This window comes from Scyliorhinus canicula, chromosome 1, assembly GCF_902713615.1.
Source record: "Scyliorhinus canicula chromosome 1, sScyCan1.1, whole genome shotgun sequence".
NCBI lineage: Eukaryota > Metazoa > Chordata > Chondrichthyes > Carcharhiniformes > Scyliorhinidae > Scyliorhinus > Scyliorhinus canicula.
In genome coordinates, this window is record NC_052146.1 from 193732429 (window position 1) to 193754555 (window position 22127).

The following is a 22127-nucleotide window of genomic DNA, read 5'->3' on the forward strand; positions in this document are numbered from 1 at the left end:
ACCCACTGCGCCACCGTGCTGCCCGCTCAGCTTGAAGATTTGCTTGCCACCATACCTTAATGGTTCCAGAACATGCCTATACAGGACGTTGGATTTCACTGTGTCCATCAAGTGGCCTGTCTGTTGTTCATAACCAGAAGCCTCTCAGCCACTGTTGTTTTTCCAATAGGACCATAACACTGGCTCCCGTGACCAACCTAAAATTTGTGAGATGGTGATTGTGGTGAATGTGATTCACACCGGATTATAATCTGTATATACATATGTCTATATTGTAAGTGCAGTTGCACTACCTGACCACCAGGGGGAGTAGCTCTGGGAATGCTTAAGAATTGTACTGGACTTCTCCCTTGGCTCCGCCCAGGACTCCTCCCCCTGGAGCTGCTGTATAAAGATCAGTGCCACATGGTCAGCCGGCCAGTTCACTGAAAGTTCAATGGCTAACAGGCTGGCTCTGTTGTGAGTATATTAAAATCGCTATTCTAATCCTACAAGCTCATGTCCGTAGAATTGTTGGTTCCAACAGTGATGAACCGAGAAGCCCATTTTCCAGTACAAAAATTCAGGATCTTTGACCTTACCAAAGAAGCATGGCTATGTGGTCTCGTTGTGTGTTGTCTTGATCTTCTGAATTCTCTTGAGATCTTCCATGCATTTTGATGTTTTGGCCTTGTACATGTTCACGAAAAGTCCTATTAAGTCACATTGAAAGGATCAGCCTGAAATCACTCAACAATGGATCATGCTTGTGGGGATGTGCTTCGCTCCGCGACATTAGCATAGTTGCTCTACTGCTCTACTCACTTAATACCGCAAAGTACTTGGGTCTAAGTGTCAAACTTTGGCTTTTGCTGGGTTTTTTAAATTGCTGACTCAGTTGCGATTAACTTTTCAGAAATAAATTTAGACTGTTTATTTGCTGTAACCTGTTTTGATACATGTTTGTAATAAAATATATTTAAAAAAATAAAAATAAAGTTACAGTACCCAATTATTTTTTTCCAAATAATTTATCCTGCACATCTTTTGGGTTGTGGGGGGTGAGGCCCACGCAGACACAGGGAGAATGTGCAAACTTCACACAGTGACCCAGAGCCGGGATCGGACCTGGGTCCTCAGCGTCATGAGGCAGCAGTGCTAACCACTGCGCCACCGTGCTGCCCTTGTTGCGATTAACTTTTAATCTTTCTTTTTTATTTGTCTGGAGAGAGCTTGGCTGCCACTTGCTGAGAGGCTGACTCAGGAATCAGGTTTCGGTCTGTGATTTGAATGGCCATTTATGGTTACTGCAAGACCGTCCAGGAATTTAACATTTTTGGCTTACTTCTGCTAGGTCTACTGACTCTGCGCACTCTGGATATTGAAGCTGGATTTCCATAGGATTGAATGGAGTCTTCTGCTGCAATGAGGAATCGAGCTTTTGCCTTCAGTGGAGGACAAGTGCGAGCGCTGTGGAGGGGGTCAGGACAACCATGTGCACATGTTCTGGTCACCGTCTAAGCTTGTGGGGTTCTAGGTCTCCTTCTTTAGCACAATGTCGATGATTTTAGGGGAGGCAGTGGCGCAATGGTATTGTCGCTGGACTAGTAATCCAGAGTAATGCTCTGCGGACCCAGTTGGGGGGGGGGGGGGGGGGGGGGGGGGGGTTCGGGTGTTGTTTAGGTGGGACGTGTTGTTTTGGTGTTGTGCATAAAATGGAAAACATTTGAATAAATGTTTTCTTTAAATGTTCTTCTGCAGTGAGGTTTTGAGTTGTTCCATTTGCTGCCACCATGTTGTAAGGTGTTGGGCATAGTTCCATTAGGTCTTAGTTTTGTTGTCTTAGGTAGTTCAACGGTAAGTATTTATTAGTTCCTAGAAACTATACACGTAGGAACAGTAGCAGTCCTATCTAGAAGACGTCTCCATGCTTGCTTCTATACACTGCTCTGTTAACACTGCACTGACCCCTAGGTGCGGGGTATGTGTTCTCTTACATCACAAAGGGTGAGTGCTATACTCGGTCCCACATTAACCCTTCATGTACCTGACCCTTTATACTACAGCCTCCACTTATAATGATGGCCCATGTAATGAATCTAGTCAACACAACGGATGGTAAAATTGCCCTGTTTGAACACAAGTGTTTTAATGTCTAACAGCACAGGCTCTTAAAAATGATTCCTCTTCAATGGAGCTAAGTCAAGGTGGGCCTTTCTTTGCCCCTCTCGGCAATGTTGTGGCACTAGGCTGCTTGTCAATGTGGCTGGAAGGGGGATTTTAAATGTAGGCACACCTCTTTGCAACAATTTTTTTTGCTGTTGATTTATCGACACTTTTATTATTACTAATAAATCATCCTTTGAAAGTCCAGCCACTTTAAGTACTAACCAGACGTTACACATGAAAGAAAACAATTCACGGCAACAGTGCACTGGAGCAGAGAAGGACTCAGGTGTACAGGTCTCAGAAAAGGGGAAGGACTCAGGGACAAGCTTTGAAAACTGTTCGACACTTCATTAACACGTCGTCCGAGATTGATCCTACTTTTACACTGAGAGGAGTTCAGATTCGTCTTCTAACCAGTCAAAGCCCTCGGTCGGATTTGAACTCGAAGCTCAGAGGTGCTCCGAACGTGTGGGTTGCCTGTCGAGGGAGGCATTCGGGGCAGAGAAATGTAAGGGAGATTAGGATGGGTGTGCGAGCGAGCGGGCATTTGAGCGGGATTAGTTATTTGGACCGTGATATTTCTCCTGGTTTCGTACTGTACTGTGAACAGCTTTGCAGGTGAGAGGAGGTTGTGGGGTGTGGGTGGGGAGGGGAGGGGGGGGGGGGGGGGGGGGGTTGCAAAGGAGGAAACCACAGGAATTTTTCTCTCTCCTAACTGCACAGAAGCACGGTAAGGCACGCACACAAAAGAGTCTTCAATATTTGGTGAAACATTGATTCAGTGTCACTTTAACAGTGTGTCTGCCTGCGGTGAAACCTAATACTAGTGCCAATGTAAAACTGCCTTTTTCTGGCTCGGTGCCAACACCTTTGTAATGCTTATTGGTTCAGATGTGAGAGACTTGGTCTGAAGTTTGATTCTGTTCCTCTCTGCACTCTCTCACTGGTATCCTCCTCCTCCTCGCGCAGAGGGGAGCAGAGCAGTCGGAGTGCCTGTGAAGCGCTGTCATCAGTAGTGAGCGCTGTAGGACACATCCTCCCCTGACTGTGTGGTTTTCTTTCTCCCTAGGTTGGTCAATTGATATGAAGTGCAATCCTCCAGGCGACAGTGTCAGACTGTGACACTGAGAGCTGCGTTGGCTTTGGTTCGTCTCTCATCCTCCCCCCCCCCACCCCCTCCCCCCCCCCCCCCCCCCCCCCCCCACTCCTTCCCACACACCCCCACCCACCCCTCTCTGGATGCTGGTCATGGCAATTCCACTCCATCACAAATCACCTGCAATTGCTTTGCTGCAGAAGATTCAGGCTAGCGATTTGGACACTTTTGGCAGGCAAACTCTACAGTTACCTATAAGTGGCGACGGACCTCTGAATGAAATCTATGTGGAAAAAAATCGAGCAGGAGCAATGAACTACCCAGAAGGGGGCTACGAGTTTGCCGCTGCAGCTACCTTGTACAACACAGCCAGTCTTGGCTACGCAGCCTCCTCTGACTCACATGGCTCCGGCAACATTGGTGGTCTTCACTCCCTCAACAGCATGTCGCCGAGCCCACTGGTCTTTTTACAGACCGCGCCCCAGCTCTCTTCCTTCGTTGCCCATGGACAACAGGTCCCCTACTACATGGATAATGAGCAGAGCAGCTGCAGCAGTTTTGGACTGCGAGAGGCCCCCCCTTCCACTTTTTACAGGTAAGGAGATTACTTTCTCTCTTCTCCTGAATAGCCTACAGTATGGATGTGGGGTAATGGTAGTGGTGGTGGAGGGGAGGGGGGTGCAATGGCAGAACTTTCAGCTGACTCCCTTGAATATTGCACCATTACCCTGAAGTCTGCCGTGTATCCGGGAGTGAGTCTGAAATAACCACATTTGGACATCACACTCTTTTTCATTTCCTGTGCAAACGTATGTTAAGTCAGATGAGATTTTATGAGGTGCATCTTACTTCACCCAATGCTTGCCACGTTTAGATTGGGCTGCGCGTTTTTCCTCCCCCACTGAGTGAATCTGGCTAGCGGGCTGCTTCAGCTTTGGGTGTGCCCCGGATTTTACTCTGAAGTTGTTTGCAACGTCGCGACGGTTGCTGGAATTTGGGTCTGACCTTAATTGCACAGACTTTGCATCGCAGTCGAAAATGTGTCAGCAGAATTTGAGCCCCTGAATAGTTTAACTTTCGATTGGAGTTTCGAGGCGTTGTTAACAAGACTGGCTCTCCTGGAGGAGGCAGAACATTCAATCAGCTTGGGGCTTATCAGCTTCCTTGACAAAATAGACGTAATACCTTTAGCCCTTGGAGGAAGGGGAAGAGTAAACTTTAGGGGTATTTTTCACAGTTCTTAGATTACTTGCATTACCCTTGCTAGTGAGAACATAGTAGGTGTAATTGTGTAGTCCAGTCTTCCTCCACCACATTGAAATTTGATGCTGTTGGCAATTTTGAATTGACCCGGGTTAAAACCAAATCCAGGCGAGAAACCTCAGAACCCAAATAAAGTTCCTCAAAGCTCCAAATGTGAGGAGTTCCACAACGGAAACATTCCGTGGGAGATTTTTAGTGAATGATCAATCCTGGGAGGCAAATCCCTTTCAGTTCTCTGACATTCTCTCGCGTGTAGGTATAAAATGGAGGCAAAATCAGTCTGTGGCATTAAGTAATAATATCATTCACAATTTGGTATCTCCTGAACCAAATTTTCTTATCAACACTCAAGGCTTTAAAGAATAACAGGGATCCACATTAAAGAAATGTACGCTGCTCTGGTAGAAGTAGGAAAGGATTCACAACACTGCCCTCCACATAAATGACAGCAAGAGGTGATTTGTAGCCCAACTATATTAGACCCAGGTTTTTCTATTCTTCGATTTCTCCCAACATGTTGAGGCAAGCTTCCTTTTACGCTTGCTCGGGCCACAGTTGTGTTTCATTTTGATTGTGCAATCAATAGTTTGGATACTGTGAACAACACAAGGTCAAATGTGTATTTTTTTCTCCCCTCAAAAAATAAGTCTGTGGCCTGAAGACTTTTGATAAAGTGGACAGGGAGAAACTTTTTCCACTGTGGGGAGGGGGTTGGGATCGGAGGGACGCAGCCTGAATATAACTGGCAATAGAACCAGAACGGAGATGAGAAATATTTGCTGCGCAGTTATGACCTGAAATGCCCAGCTAGAAAGGGTGCTGGTAGCAGATCCAATAGGGAAAACATTGCAGGGAAATGGGGGAAGAGTAAATATTAGGGTGTGTAGGGGGACAGTTGCGGTGACCTTATTGGATAATTATTTTGAAAGAGCCCGCACACAAACAATGGTCCGAATGGCCTCCTGTATTGTGAGTTTCGATGACTCATTTGTGTTTCGGCTGTTTGGGTTTGGCGCAGTGCGATTGCCTGCTCATTGCGAGAGCGGTAATGGTTGTATTCAGTTTCATTCTCTTGCGAATCGTTGTCCACATTTCGGGCTATAGAGTGGAAATCCTGCTGGACCTGGGGAGGGAGGGAGCAATTTCCTTGGGAAATGCGACAGAAACCGCAGCCAAGGAGCGTGGAGCAATAGCAGAAGCAATGTGGAAAGACAATGGATACGTTTGAACAATAGATTGCCCGTGAACATTCTAAGTATATTTTGGTGGGGCCCAATGGGTCCCGCAAGTGTGATCTGTGGAAATGCTGCTGTATTGCCAAAGTATCCATAGTAACCCTACAGTGCAGAAGGAGGCCATTCAGCCCATCGTGTTTGCACCGACCGTCCGAAAGAGCACCTACCTAGGCCCACTCCCCCACCCTATCTCCGTAACCCCACCTAACCTGCACATCTTTGGACACTAAGGGACAATTTAGCATGGCCAATCCACCTAACTTGTACATCTTTGGACTGTGGGAGGAAACCGGAGCACCTGGAGGAAACCCACACTAACACAGGGAAAATGTGCAAACTTCACACACACACAGTCACCCAAGGCCAGAATCGAACCCGGGTCTCTGATGCTGTAAGGCAGATTTATGTTTATTCTCCTTTTACCACACTCTCCACCATGACTACCATCATGTGGAGTTTGAGCTTCTTATTAAGGAGCTCCCTCCTCCATTGCTGCCCTCCTCACCAGCCCTCCAACAGTGTGCTGAGTACGCCCCCAAGTAGACCACCCCCATCGTATTTTGTTCTAACCATTCCTGTGGAGAGATCTCTGCTTCCCCGGGGGCCCAAATCTCCAGTTTGGAAATGCCAGACACAGGGCTGTATGCAGCACCTCAGCCAGCCGAGCTGTAGTGATCAGAGGCCAATACCATGAGCTTGCTCAGACCCGCCTTGACCCCCTCCCTGTTGACTCAATTGCTTAGCGAAGCCCTGTGGGTGGTCACAGACTGCATCCCCAAGGAAAGGAGGAAAATCAGCCAGATCACCATCTCCCGATCACTATTAAGACACCCCAGTTGGGGGCAATTATGGGTGAAGATGAGATGGGAACTGGATCAGACTTGGTGGTGATGCCCTGGCTGGGTCATTAGCGTGGCAGCTCTCTCTCGCTCACATCGTGCATGAAAAATGGGTTCTTGACCAAGGTACCAGGGAGACATGACATCCTCACAACTACTGGATGCGTTTCTCAATGGCGACCTCCTGGTTTAGCGCCCGACCCACTGGGACTGGGAGCCTGTATACAGAAACAGGCTCAGACCAGCAAGCCGTTGACAATCTCGAGCAAGGAGAGCAAATTGCTTGAGGGCAATAAGAAAATTAAATCCTATCCCAGGAAACCTCAATAAAAATAAGTAAGGCTGCCAGCATCCAATGTTTAACTTCAATAAGATGTTAGAATTGACATGGAAAGAAAAGTCAATAAATGTTCTGAGGGGGCAGCACGGTAGTGCAGTGGTTAGCACTGCTGCCTCACGGCGCTGAGGTCCCAGGTTCAATCCCGGCTCTGGGTCACTGTACGTATAGAGTTTGCACATTCTCCCCGTGTTTGTGTGGGTTTCACCCACACAACCCAAAGATGTTCAGGGTAGCTGGAGTGGCCACACTAAATTGCCCCTTAATTGGAAAAAAAAATGTTCTTCGAATGGGGCCCAGGAGATGTTTGGAGATCACTGGATCAAAAAACACAATTTTCCAATATACGTTACGCCAAGGAATTTGAGGGAAACATTCTGTCTGAAAATTTGGAATTGTAGAATGTTATAGCACACTGACTAGCCATTTGGCCCAACAACATTTTTCTTTTGTCCACATGAGGCACTCAGTCTAATCCCAGGTTTACTCAGTCCCAGACCCTTTAACATTCCACCCAGTCGAATCTCATTTTATTCAGACCCAAATCCTTTACTATCCCACTCAGTCTAATCCTATACTTACTCACTGTTCAAACACTTTTACTTCCCATCCAGCCCAATCTTTCTATTGCTCACTCCATATATACTTTAATACCTCCTCCAGAGTAATCTCACTTTTCTGTTCATTCCCAATACCTTTTAATATCCCATCCAGACTAAATCCGCTCTCCTCTCAGTCCTCAAACACTTTAACAGGGGAGGTCGTAGCTCAGTGGTAACGTTACTGGATTTAGTAACCAAGAGGTTCAGAGTATCGTTTTGGGGACCTGGATTCGAATTGTACCACGACAGATGGTGACATTTAAATTCAATAAAAAACTGAAGCTGAAACTATCCTTATAACATTTAAGATGCATTGAGATGAGCACTTGAAACATCATAGCATACAAGGCTATGGACGAAGTGCTGGAAATGGGATGAGAATAGAAGGGTGCATGATAGCCAGCACAAACATGATGGGCCAAAGGGCCTCTTTTAGTGCTGTAAATCTTTATGACCCCAATATCCCACCCAGTCTAATTCTACTCACCTTCTCAGTCCCCATACACTTTTATACCACATCCACTCTAATTGCACTCTTGCTCCCTCCCTATACAATTTAATATGCCACTCACTCTAACCTCACTCACCTGCCGGTTCATCGTCCCATTTAGTACAGTATCTTATTCGGTAATAGTAATAAATTGTATTTCAATTGCAATAATAATGTAAGGATGAATTCATGGAATGCATTCAAAATACTATAATTTTCGAGATCAATGTGTCAAGGAGCCAATTAGGGAACGTGTTATTTTACACGGAAGCAAAATACTGCGGATGCTGGAAATCTGAAATAAAATCAGAAAATGCTGGATAAACTCAGCATGTCTGGCAGCATCTTTGAAGACAGAAACAGAGTTAATGTTTCCTAAGTTATATTATATCTAGTATTGTGCAATGTTATATGCTATTTTATATCTAGTATTCTGTTAATTAATAACATTGTAGTAAAGGAGTTTCCGAAGAAGAGAGATCATAACAGGATAACATTTGATATTGAGTTTGAGAGTAATTTAGTTAAGAAATTAGGGTCTTAAATCTGAACAAAACAAACTACGCAGGTATGAGGAGTCAGTTGGTTAAGGTATACTGGAAAACCCAACTAAAATATGTCACAAGCAATGGCAAACATTTTAAAGAATTCATGTATAATTCACAATAAATATACAGTCCCTTAATGAATAAAAACTCCACAGGAAATCTAGTGTCGTTTCAGCTAAGAGATACTTTCGTATCGAAGGAAGAGTCTTATAATATTGCCAAAAGAGTGTTGAGCTCGAGGATAGGGAGGATTTTAAAATTCAGCAAAGGATGACCTTGAAATTGATAAAACCAAATTAGAACATGAGAGTAAACTAGTTAGAGACATCAAAACAAGTTGTCATGCCTTCGATAAGTAAGTTCAATGGGAGAGATTAGTGAGAGTGAATATGGATCACTGAGAGGCAGAGAAACAGGATAACTTGGAATGAGGAGCACGGAAATCGCAGAGACATTAAAGAAATAATTTGTATCATTAATAGACAATGACACAAATAACATTCTGCATGTAATGGGAAACCAAGGGCCTACTGAAAATTGGGGACTTAGGATATTAGCATTAGTAAAGAAAAAATGTCAGAGAAATTAATGGGATCAAGAGCCGACAAATTCCTTGGACATGATAGCTTACACTCTATGGTTTCAAAAGAGGTGGCTACAGAAATACAGGATCATCCAGAATTCCCAACAATCAAGAGTGGTACCCGTGGATTGGAAGCAGTAAATGTAACCCCGCTATTCACTGAAGGAGTGAGAGGAAAGAAACAGGGAACTATAGTCAGCTAGTCTGACATCAGTAGTGTGGAACATGCTTGAATCTGATTTGGGACATTTAGAGAATCAAAATATGGTTGGTCCGAGTCAACCTGAATTTATGGAAGAGAAATTGTATTTGACAAATCCATTAGAGTTCTTCTGAGGATGGGATGTATAAGAAGGAACCAATGGATGTGGTGCATTTGTATTTTCAATAGCATTCAATGAGGTACCACACAAGCGATTAGGAGGCATGTTACTGGCATAATATATTCGCACGGATTATGGATTGGTAAATGAACAGAAATAGCTCCAAGCTACAATATTCACATTAAAGTGTATGTTGCCACAGCAACTCAGACTCCTTGAAGGGGTCGGTTGGCTCACTTGGCTGGACAGTCAATGTGGATCAGATTGGTGCCTGTAGTACCGGGTCCAATCCCCATTCTGGCTGAGGTGGATTCAGGATCTGACTTCTTGTCCTACCCGTGGTGGAAGTTGTGGTGCTGTGGGTCGGATCTGCCTTTGGTCAGAGAACTCAAGCATAAGAATGGATGGAAAACAAAGTAGAAGAATATTAAGGTTATTTTCAGCTTGGTGTGTTGTAACTAGTGGAGTGCAACAAGGATCAGTGCTTGGACCAGAACTATCTGCAATCCATATCATTGTCATAGATGAAGAGTGAATTATACCTAGATTTGCTGATGTTATGAAGTTAGATGGGAAAGTAAACTGTGAGAGGGATGCAAGGTGACTACAAAAGGATTTAGACCTTGGTTAAGTGAGTGGATAACCTCATGGCCCATCGTGTTCCTCACTCTATCATTACCATCAATCCAGGGAATCCTGGAACACGGAGGAGCATAGAACAGGCCAGGACCAGCACCAGACAGACCTCAAAATGAGGTGCCAATCTGGCAAAACCACGACACAGAATTACAAGCATGCTAGACAGAGCTACATGACCCCAAAAATAACAGCAGATCAAAGCTCTGTGGTCCTGTCACATCCAGTTTTGAATAATGATGGACATTTTTTTTTAAACTGGAGGAGGAGATTAACAACATTGAACCTTAATTGTTAGTTCACTTTCTCTCTGGCATTGGGTTCTGATGCAGTGAGAAGATGTGCGCCGGTGTTTTCAGGGATGAAGGAGAAATCAGGTCGGTGCTTAGGGTCTGCACTGGAATCCCTGCGGTGGTCCATACCCTGGATATCAACCCACTTCTACTCTTAGGCCACTGGAGCTTATTCTGTTTCTTCCCCTTTCTTTTCATGCTCCTCATTCCACTTGTTTATCTTCACTTAGCTCCTCTTGTGCTGTCTTGACCTTTCCGTTTTGTCAAATGTCTTTCTTTGCCCTTTATCTACCATTTAACCAGACATCCCATTCTATTAAAAGCAAGATACTGTGGATGCTGGAAATGTGAAAATAGACAGAATGTGCTGGATAAACTCAGCAGGTTTGGCAGCATCTGTGAAAAGAGAAACAGAGTTGATGTTTTGACTCTAAATGATCCTTCGGCAGTTCTGAAAGGTTAACTCTGTTTCTCTCTCCACAGATGCTGGCAGACCTGCTGAGTTTGTCCAGCATTATCCGTTTTAGCCCATTCTATCTCTTTTCCTGTGCTGAGTGTGACTCCTGTGTTTTCTGGCTTGATTTTGGGGATTTTTACCATATTCTTTTTCTTCAACAGTACCCTCACTGAATTATGGCAAACTGTGGCTTTGGTGGTGCTTGAGAAGCAGGAAGATGGGGGTGGGGGAAAGCGATTTGTCGTACGCCAACACAGGGTGTCAATTTTGTTGCCAGGATTTGAAATTTAGTCGATTTGGTTTCTGCCTGGAATTTGATGTTCCAGCTTTTTCTGCATTCCCAATGTTTAAAAAAAAACTGCCCAAGACGAATTGTTCCGCACTCGTTGACAAACATCTTGTAGGCACAAAATAATAGAATATGGGCATGTTGGCAAGGGGAGCATTTATTGCCCACCCCTAATTACCCTGAGACGGTGGTGGTGGGTTACTACAGTCCATATGGTAACCGTAAAACTACAAGGAGTAAGGGTTAATATCTCCATGGAAATGGACGTTTGAAGAGGAGGTAGCCCTCTAGAATGTAAATTGGCAGCCATTTAAGACAAAGGGTGGAAATTTCTGGTCCCACCCACTGGTAGAATCTTCTGATCCCACCTAAGTCAATGGATATTTGGCTGGCTCATCGCCATCGTGGGACGCAACATTCCGTCCAACCAATCGCAATTTTACTCTGCTCTACAAAGCACAGCATGATTGGCCAATTCAGTGCATTTCTGATGCTGATGTCTGGATTCAAAGGGTTAAATTATTTGATTTGTATAAACGTCGGCCTTTCCCTGAGTTCAGAAGATTGGACACTGATCTGATCAAGCTCAGTTGGCTGGATGGCTGGTTTGTGATGCAACACGGGTTCAATTCCTGTACCGGCTGAGGTTTTCCATGAAGGCCCTGCCTTCTTAACCTTGCCCCTCGCCTGCGGTGTGGTGACCCTCAGGTTAAATCACCACCAGTCAGCTCTCAAAGGGGAAAGCAGCCTATAGTCATCTGGGAGACATTTATAATTTTATTTATGTGATTTGAGGGCACCACTCCACATTGAGTATGGCTAATGTGGAGTCTTGCCCACTGTTACCACCAGCCATTAACAAAGAACAAAGAAAAGAACAAAGAAAAGTACAGCACAGGAACAGGCCCTTCGGCCCTCCAAGCCTGTGCCGACCATGCTGCCCGTCTAAACTAAAATCTTCTACACTTCCTGGGTCCGTATCCCTCTATTCCCATCTTATTCATGTATTTGTCAAGGTGCCCCTTAAATGTCACTATCGTCCCTGCTTCCACCACCTCCTCCGGCAGCGAGTTCCAACGTGTTGGAAGGATTTGTAGGTTGACACACTCAATCTGTTTTTCCGCACCTTACTTGGCCATCAAGTCCTGGGGTAGGACTGGAACCAAGAGCTTCTTAGCTCAGAGGTAGGGACTTAACCGTTGTGCCACAAGACCTACTACTAGATTGTTGTTAGGTAAGTGATGAGACCATCAATTTACGCGACACATGGTTAGAAGTGAACAGTGGTTTTAACAGCGTCTTACAACAGAGCCTGCCTGTGACGAGATGAACTCTAGATGAACTGGCAGGCAGGCTCCGACTGCCAAGCTTTATACAACCAGTGGGGGGAGGAGTCATGGGCGGAGCCAAGGGTGGAGCCCAGTACAAACTTCCGTACATTCCCAGTACACCTCCCCCTAGGGGCAGAGCCACACAACTGCCCGTGTGCCGAGCTTACAGAGGCATGGTACAACATGTGTGATAACAGTGTGAATTATGCTATTATGATTCACCACATTCACCCCCTCTAAAAAAATCAAGTCCGGCAGGGGTGATGGTTTACAGATTGAGCCTGTCCGGTGGTCGAGTTGTCCATTGTGATCGGCGGAGCACCGGGGTTGCTGTCTCTTCTGGTGGCTGGACGATCACGGTCGGTTGGGGTACGATGGCAGACTCCGGGGGTGATTCTGTCTGAGCTTCGTACCCGTCTGGTTCGACTGGGGAGTGGGGGCGCTGGGACCTTGCAGGTGCGGGCGCGTGGAACATGTGTAGCGAACTGGTAGGCGCAGGGGCGTGGGGCGCTGCGAGTTGGGTGGGATGTAGTGCGAGGGGTACCTCGGCGGTGGTAGTGGTGGGGTTTGATCCTGCAGGTGCCAGGTCCCGGAGGGATACGGTGTCCTGACGGCCGTCAGGGAACTCTATGAAGGTGTATTGGGGGTTCGAGTGTAGTAGGAGCACTTTTTCCACAAGCGGGTCAGTTTTGTGTGCCCTGACGTGCTTCCTGAGGAGCACTGGGCACGGTGTCTTCATCCATGCCGGGAGCGAAACCCCATGGTAGTACCCCGGGAAAAGATAAAGAGCTGCTCGTGAGGGGTCTGATTGGTGGCGGTACACAAGAGGGACCTAATAGCGTGGAGCGCCTCTGGGAGGACTTCTGGCCAATGGGAGATCGGGAGATTCCTGGACCGGAGGGTCAGTAGGACGGTCTTCCAGAACGTCGCGTTCTCCCTCTCCACCTGCCCGTTCCCCCTGGGGTTGTAGCTGGTAGTCCTGCTCGAGGCAATGCCCTTGTCGAGCAGGTACTAACGCAGCTCGTCGCTCATGAAGGACGAACCCCGGTCGCTGTGTACATAGCTGGGGAATCCAAACAGGGTGAAGATACTATGCAGGGCCCTAATGACTGTGTGGGAGGTCATGTCGGGGCACGGGATAGCAAAAGGGAATCGGGAGAACTCGTCGATGACATTTAGGAAGTACACATTCCGGTTAGTCGAGGGGAGTGGCCCTTTGAAATCGATAGCGAGGCGTTCAAAGGGCCTAGAAGCCTTGATCAGGTGGTCCCTGTCTGGTCTGTAGAAGTGCGGATTGCACTCCGCGCAGATCGGGCAATCCCTGGTGACGGCTTTTTAAATTTTTTTATTTAGATTACCCAATTATTTTTTCCAATTAAGGGGCAATTTAGCGTGGCCAGTCCACCTACTCTGCACATTTTTGGGTTGTGGAGGCGAAACCCATGCAGACACGGGGAGAATGTGCAAACTCCACACGGACAGTGACCCAGAGCCAGGATCGAACCTGGGACCTCAGCGTCGTGAGGAAGCTGTGCTAACCACTAGGCCACCGTGCTGCCCTTGTGACGGCTTTTACCTCCTCGGTGGAGAAAGGCAGATTTTGGGCTTTAATGTAGTGGCCGAGCCGGGTGACCCCCGGGTGGCAGAGGTCATTGTGGATGGCTTTTAAGCGGTCGCTCTGCGTGCTGGCGCACGTGCCACGGGACAGAGCATCTGGGGGCTCGTTGAGCTTCCCCGGTCGATACATAATATCGTATTTGTAGGTGGAGAGCTCGATCCTCCACCTCAGAATTTTATCATTTTTAATTTTGCCCCTTTGCGAGTTGTCAAACATGAAGGCAACCGATCTTTGGTCGGTGATGAGGGTGAACCTTCTACCTGTGAGGTAGTGCCTCCAGTGACGAATAGCCTCCACAATGGCTTGTGCTTCCTTTTCGACCGAGGAGTGTCGAAGTTCTGAAGCGGAGAGGGTTCGGGAGAAAAATGCGACTGGTCTCCCTGCCTGATTTAATGTGGCTGCAAGAGCTACCTATGAGGCATCGCTCTCAACCTGGAAGGGGACAGATTCATCCATCGCCCGCATGGCCGCTTTGGCGATGTCCTACTTGATGCAGTTGAAGGCCTGATGGGCCTCAGCTGACAGGGGCAAAAGTGTGGCCTTAAAGAGTGGCGGGCTTTGTCCGCATATTGAGGGACCCACTGGGCATAATATGAAAAGAACCCCAGGCACCGTTTGAGGGCCCTGGGACAATGAGGGAAAGGGAGTTCTAAGAGGGGGTCAGGGCCCAGGACTCCGTTTTCCACGACATAGCCGAGGATGGCTAGTCTGGTTGTGTGGAAAACGCATTTCTCCTTGTTGTACGTGAGATTAAGCTTCTGGGCCGTCTGGAGAAATCGATTGAGGTTGGCATCGTGGTCCTGCTGGTCATAGCCGCAGATGGTGACGTTATCCAAGTACGGAAACGTGGCCCGCAGCCTGTACTGGTCCACCATTCGGTCCGTTGCTCGTTGGAACACCAAGACCACATTTGTGACACCAAAGGGAACCCGGAGGATGTGGAAGAGGCGGCTATCGGCCTCGAACGCCGTGTAGTGGCGGTCCTCCGGGCGGATTGGGAGCTGGTGGTATGCAGACTTCAGATCCACCGTGGAGAAAATCCGATACTGGGCAATCTGATTCACCATGTCTGCAATCCTGGGGAGGGGGTACGCGTCGAGGAGCGTAAACCGATTAATAGTCTGACTATAATCTATGACCATGCGGAATTTTCCCCCGGTCTTGACGACCACCACCTGAGCTCTCCAGGGACTGTTACTGGCCTCTATGATCCCCTCACGTAGGAGTCTCCGGACCTCGGTTCAAATGAACACCCTGTCCTGCAGGCTGTACTGCCTGTTGCGAGTGGCTACAAGTTTACAGTCTGGAGTGAGATTGGCAAAGAGAGGAGGGGGAGGGGATTCGAAGCGTGGCTAGGCTGCAGATAGTGAGTGGGGGTAGAGGTCCGCCGAAGCTGAGGGTGAGACTCTTGAGATTGCACTGCAAATCGAGTCCCAGTAAGAGTGGGGCGCAGAGTTCGGGCAGGACGTATAGTTGAAAATTAGAGTAACTAGTGCCTTGGATCATTAAGAGTCGCGACGGTGCATCCTTGGATGTGGACAGAGTGGGAATCCGAAGCGAGGGAGATAGTTTGCCGTGCAGGAAAACCAGGGAGCGAACAGCGTCTTACCAGATCTGGGTGTACGAAGCTCTCGGTGCTCCCGGAGTCGAAAAGGCACGGTGTACTGTACCTGTTGATTTGGACCGTCGTCATAGAGTTGTGGAGATGTTTTGGGCGCGATTGGTCCAGTGTGACTGCGTTGAGTTGCAGGTAGTCGGCGGCTCGGTCGGCTGCGCTGGGGTGGCCCCGCGATGAGTGCCCGCTGAGGTCGCAGTCTTCAATCAAATGTTCTGAGTTTGGAGAGGATGGAGCCCAAGATGGCCGCCCCCGTGGATTGCACGTGGCGGGCGGCGAGGAAGATGGCATCCAAGATGGCGGCCCCCATGAGTCGCAAGTGGTCGGCCGTGTGGTGGGGATCCGCCAAGATGGCGGCCCCCATGGATCGCACGTGGCGGACGGGGGTGGAGTCGGGGTATAGGCCGCAGCGTTCCGGGGCCTGCGAGTGCGGAGAGCGGTTGCTTTGTGCCGCGGGAGGGTTAGGGGCTGGGGCCTTCCTTGCCAGACACACTCTGGCATCGGTATGGGACAATTGGGCGCGGCCGTTTGGACGCAGCCGTTTGGGCGCAGACGTTTGGATGCAGACGACAGAAATTCTTTTAGTTTTTGTGGCTAGTAAATTGTTGCAAATTGTTGCAAGTAAATTTAAAAACCTTAAATTAGTTCATTTAGTTTAGTTCATTTGGTGATTATGAGCAAGGCTCCTCAAGTACTCGATAGCATCCATGTTTTCAAATTTAAGAACAGTTTCATGTATTCTTTTATCTGCATCTCTATACTTTTTTAGTTTTTGTGGCGGTTCATGGCCGGCTAGTAACCTTTCATAATATGCATCTCTACCTTTCTGTACTTTACGCAGGCCATCAATTAGTTTCCATATGGTGGGATGATGCATGCCAAGTTCATATTTCAATCGACGGTGGGCTGCCTCCGCATTATTGTTTGTGCGGTCTTCCCCGTTTAATGTTCTCTGATAAAGGTTCCAAATCTCAGGGCGAAATAAAGGTGTTCGTCTACCATTTCCTCGTCTGTTCAGACGACCAACATATGTATCTTCAAACCAGTTGAGTAAATCTTGAAGTTCTTGCGGCAGTTGGGTCGCTAAAGCATCCAGATATTCATCGATTTTGTTCAAAGGTACAAAGGCAATGGCAATAATCATTTTAGCTTTTAACGCAAAATCTGGATCAGTGTTATACAAACTACGGAACCCCATACTAGCTAGATGTTTTTGCATATTTTGAGCTAAATGAAAAAAACATCCTTTTATTTGAACATCAGGGAATATGTCTTTCATAGCACTGTGCGCAGCTTGTTCATAATCACAGACGATTGAACTGGGTTTCAAGTTGGGTTCGATTTCGTTCAATAATGCGAACATTCTCGCATATGTGGTGCGTTGCTTGTTGGGCAAAAGAGCATAAACCGTAGGAGTAACTCCTCCGTGTTTTTTTTACCATAATTACATATATCTGAGAAAAGAGGCTAGGAGCAATACTGAATGTGCCATCTGCAAACCACATATCAGATGTCAATAAGTGCTGTAGCCAGCTCTGTCTTCCGAAGATTAATATCCGGTCGTGACCTGGTCCGCTATCACAAAGTAACAAATTTTCTTCCACTCCTGGTTGAGGGACATATATCCTGTAGCATTCTGGCACAATCAATTGTTGTAAATCACTTGGATTGGTGGGGGCGTTCAATACATAATTACGCTTTCTGCTTATCATTCTCCTCAAAGCAGATATATTAGGAATGGCTGGTAGACTAGCTTGGGATATGTCTGTCAAACATTCATTAACAACTACAGTCGGTGCCTCAAGGGTTTCCTGTGCTCTCTTTTTTATTTTAGTTTTCACGAGTGCAACCTCTACTTGTGCAGCAGAAGCATCATGCGAATGGCTGTTCAGCTGCCTCACCACGTTTGCAGCTTTAGTATGGAGATGTGCTTTGCACCGGTTTTTTTGCTCACAACGCCAAAATTTCACTTCGCTGTCACCTTTGCTTGTTTTGTCAAAGACGTAAAGGAATCCGTTATGAACAAATTTTTCTTTACCACGTTTCGTTGATACTTCCTCAGCCATCATATGGGTATGCGAATTGGTTTAGTTAAAAAATATATAAAAAGATGGTGATAGGACGCACCAGCACCCAACTCAACACACCCGCACCAGCAGCCAACTCACCTGAGGCTAATTCACAAATAAAGAAATGTTATTTTGGCGCCAAAACGTCAATAATGCCAATACATAACGCCAATATATAAAAAGATGGTGATAGAACGCACCAGCACCCAACTCAATGCACCCGCACCAGCAGCCAACTCAACTGAGGCTAATTCACAAATAAAGAAATGTTATTTTGGCGCCAAAACGTCCGGCGCCAAAACAGCCGGCGCCAAAACGGCTGGCGCCAAAACGGCCGCGCCACAACCGGCGCGCCCAAATGGCTGCGCCAAAACGTACCTAACCCCTCTGGCATAGTGACCTTTTCGCCCGCAGCTGCTGCAGGTCGCGTTGCGGGCCGGGCAGTGCTGCCACAGGTGCTGGGACTGGCCACAAAAGTGGCAGGCTGGGGCAGCATGGTGGCTAGGCGGCTGTGTGGCGCAGGCCTGGGGCAGTCGCTGGTCGGGGGCCCAAGACGGGGTCGCGGAGTCCGCAGGAAATGAGGTGAGGCTACGAAACGAGACCTCCATAGTTGTAGCGAGTTCAACAGTATCTTCTAAATTTTGAGCCCCTTTCTCCAGCAGTCGCTGCCGCACATAATTCGATCTAAGGCCTGCAACAAAGACATCGCGGACAGCAAGTTCTCTATGTTCAGCAGCATTTACTGTCTGGTAATTACAGTCCTGGGATAAGGCTTTTAAGTCTCTTAAAAATTCTTCTAGCGATTCTGTGGGGCGCGGGTGGCGAGTAATAAAAACGTGGCGCGCGTAGACCTCATTGACGGGCCTCACATACATTTTGTCGAGTAGGGCCAGGGCCTCCATATATATGAGCCGGTACAATTTAACTGAGTAGATATACGATGGCTCACCAGGAGTTTCTGCTCCTCCGTCGTTTCATTGGTGCTTGCTTCAGCCAGGTAGGCCTTAAAACATCGGAGCCAATGTGAAAAAATTTATTTCACCTCTGCATCCTGTGGGTCGAGTTCCAGTTGATCAGGCTTAAGGGCTGATTCCATAGTCGTTCCTTACTGTTTCTTAAGACGATTAAATTGATGAGACCATCAATTCACGCGACACGTGGTTAGAAGTGAACAGTGGTTTTAATCGTCTTACAACAGAGCCTGCCTGTGACGAGATGAACTCGAGATGAACTGGCAGGCAGGCTCCGACTGCCAAGCTTTATACAACCAATGGGGGGGAGGAATCATGGGCGGAGCCAAGGGTGGATCCCAGTACAATCTTCCGTACATTCCCAGTACACCTCCTCCTAGGGGCAGAGCCGTGCAACTGCTCGTGTGCCGAGCTTACAGAGACATGGTACAACATGTGTGATAACAATGTGAATTATGCTATTATGATTCACCACAGTAAGTGTATCAAGGAATGTGAAGCATTTGACAAGGTGCCACACAAAAGGTTGCTGCATAAGATAAAGATGCATGGCATTAAGGGTAAAGTAGTAGCATGGATAGAGGATTGGTTAATTAATAGAAAGCAAAGAGTTGGGATTAATGGGTGTTTCTCTGGTTGGCAATCAGTAGCTAGTGGTGTCCCTCAGGGATCCGTGTTGGGCCCACAATTGTTCACAATTTACATAGATGATTTGGAGTTGGGGACCAAGGGCAATGTGTCCAAGTTTGCAGATGACACTAAGATGAGTGGTAAAGCGAAAAGTGCAGAGGATACTGGAAGTCTGCAGAGGGATTTGGATAGGTTAAGTGAATGGGCTAGGGTCTGGCAGATGGAATACAATGTTGACAAATGTGAGGTTATCCATTTTGGTAGGAATAGCAGAAAACGGGATTATTATTTAAACGATAAAATATTAAAGCATACCGCTGTTCAGAGAGACTTGGGTGTGCTAGTGCATGAGTCACAGAAGGTTGGTTTACAAGTGCAACAGGTGATTAAGAAGGCAAATGGAATTTTGTCCTTCATTGCTAGAGGGATGGAGTTTAAGACTAGGGAGGTTATGTTGCAGTTGTATACGGTGTTAGTGAGGCCACACCTGGAGTATTGTGTTCAGTTTTGGTCTCCTTACTTGAGAAAGGACGTACTGGCGCTGGAGGGTGTGCAGAGGAGATTCACTAGGTTAATCCCAGAGCTGAAGGGGTTGGATTATGAGGAGAGGTTGAGTAGACTGGGACTGTACTCATTGGAATTTAGAAGGATGAGGGTGGATCTTATAGAAACATTTAAAATTATGAAGGGAATAGATAGGATAGATGCGGGCAGGTTGTTTCCACTGGCGGGTGACAGCAGAACTAGGGGACATAGCCTCAAAATAAGGGGAAGTAGATTTAGGACTGAGTTTAGGAGGAACTTCTTCACCCAAAGGGTTGTGAATCTATGGAATTCCTTGCCCTTGTGAAGCAGTTGAGGCTCCTTCATTACATGTTTTTAAGGTAAAGATAGATAGTTTTTTGAAGAATAAAGGGATTAAGGGTTATGGTGTCCGGGCCGGAAAGTGGAGCTGAGTCCACAAAAGATCAGCCATGGTATAATTGAATGGCGGAGCAGGCTCGAGGGGCCAGATGGCCTACTCCTGCTCCTAGTTCTTATAAATGTGGGGAAATGGAGTTGAAATGCAAATCAGCCATGATCCAATTGAATAGTGGAAACAAAAATGGCTGCTCTCTTGTTCGTTAAGGTTTTAGCTATTTTGGAGCCATCACTTCCAAATTGTCATGATTTGAAGGAAAGCAGTGGAAGCAATTCTTCTAATGGTATTCGCCTTTGTCTTAATCCTTTAAGTGCTGTGTGTTTATCACTGATATCCAATTCCCTTCATTCACAGTCTATTCTTATTTGGGATATGTATAGGTTGAATGTATACATATATATATGTTAACTGCTCTAGCTATCCAGAGACCCAGGGTACTGCTTTGGGGACCTGAGTTCGAATCTCACCATGGCAGATGGGAGGCATGGTGGCATAGTAGTTAGTACTGCTGCCTCAGAGTGCTAGAGACCCAGGTGAAAATCCAGCCTTGGGTGACTGTCTGTGTGGAGTTTGTACGTTCTCCCAGTGTCTGCGTGGGTTTCCTCCGGGTGCTCCAGTTTCCTCCCACAGTCCAAAGATGTACAGGTTAGGTGGATTGGCCATGCTAAATTGCCCCTTGGTGTCCAAAATGTTAGGTGGGGTTTCTGGGTGACGGTGATACGGTGGGGAGATGAGTCTAGATAGGGTGCTCTTTCAGAGGGTCTGTGCAGATGTTTTGCTATGATCTGGAATATATTGCCTGAAAGGATGCTGGAACCCGATTCAATAGTAACTTCCAAAAGGGAATTGGACATATGCTTGAACATGAAACATTTGCAGGGCTATAGGTAGAGGGTAGAGACGTGGGAGCAACTGGTTAACTCTTTCAAAGAACCAGAACAGGTGCACTGGGCCAAATGGCCTCCGATGGTTGTGATAATTGATGATAACTTCATGCATTAGTGTATTAGTTTCTTCAGCTTCTTAGCTTCATGTATTAGTTTTTAATCTTTTTGTTGATTATGGCCAGTTTCATTTCACAACGCTTTGTGGCTACAATGCCAACCTGCCCAAAATCAGCCAGAAATTGAAAAGAGGTTTCAAACTCGCCAACTGATGCAATTGGTTTACAGAAAGCGATCGATTCATATTCCAGAAAGTGTGTTGTTCACTAGTTGGGAAACACTTTGCTGAAACCTCGCTGTATCCACCCCCTCCATAAATGCTGCGTCTCATCCTGTGCCTCTCCTCTGTTGTCATTCACAGAATTAACAGCGACAGTCGACGCCAAAGAGTTAATGATCATCTCTCCAGCACGAGTGAGCAAAGCAGCCCGTCCGCAGGCACGTTAGAATCGAGCAAGGAGACACGGTACTGCGCGGTGTGCAGTGATTACGCCTCAGGCTATCACTATGGAGTCTGGTCGTGCGAAGGCTGCAAAGCCTTTTTCAAGAGAAGCATTCAAGGTAACAGGTTGGGTATTATCTATCGGTACTACTTGGCATGGTAACGGTGGATTGAGCAGCACTCTTAAATGACGAGCAGTTGGTGTAATCCTACCTGTGCGATTTTAGAAGTTTGTTTTGTGTGCGATAAGCCGGGATGTGTTGCATTATTTCCAAATTGCCGAGACGACAACCATAATCATAGACACTGATCAGCCAGTAGCAACTCTAACTGAGATCATTCCATAGTGTTTTCAGCTAATGTTACAGGATGACATTAGTGACAACTCAGCCTGGCCTGTCGATGCCCCATGTTTTTTAGTTGGTTACAGTTGATGCTAATTAACT

The 22127-nt window shown here is 46.8% G+C and overlaps 1 protein-coding gene across 3 annotated transcripts in view; it reads left to right on the forward strand.

Moving 5' to 3' along the window:
- Positions 1-3366: 3366 nt before the first annotated feature.
- The window catches only part of esr1 (estrogen receptor 1), a 447574-nt gene continuing 428813 nt past the window's right edge, over positions 3367-22127 (forward strand). For all 3 annotated transcript variants that reach the window (XM_038805682.1, XM_038805662.1, XM_038805671.1), the window contains exons 1-2: positions 3367-3839; positions 21601-21800. In XM_038805682.1, coding sequence (XP_038661610.1) covers positions 3388-3839; positions 21601-21800 — 652 coding nt within the window. In that variant the 5' untranslated portion in view covers positions 3367-3387. The remainder of the gene's footprint in view (positions 3840-21600; positions 21801-22127) is intronic.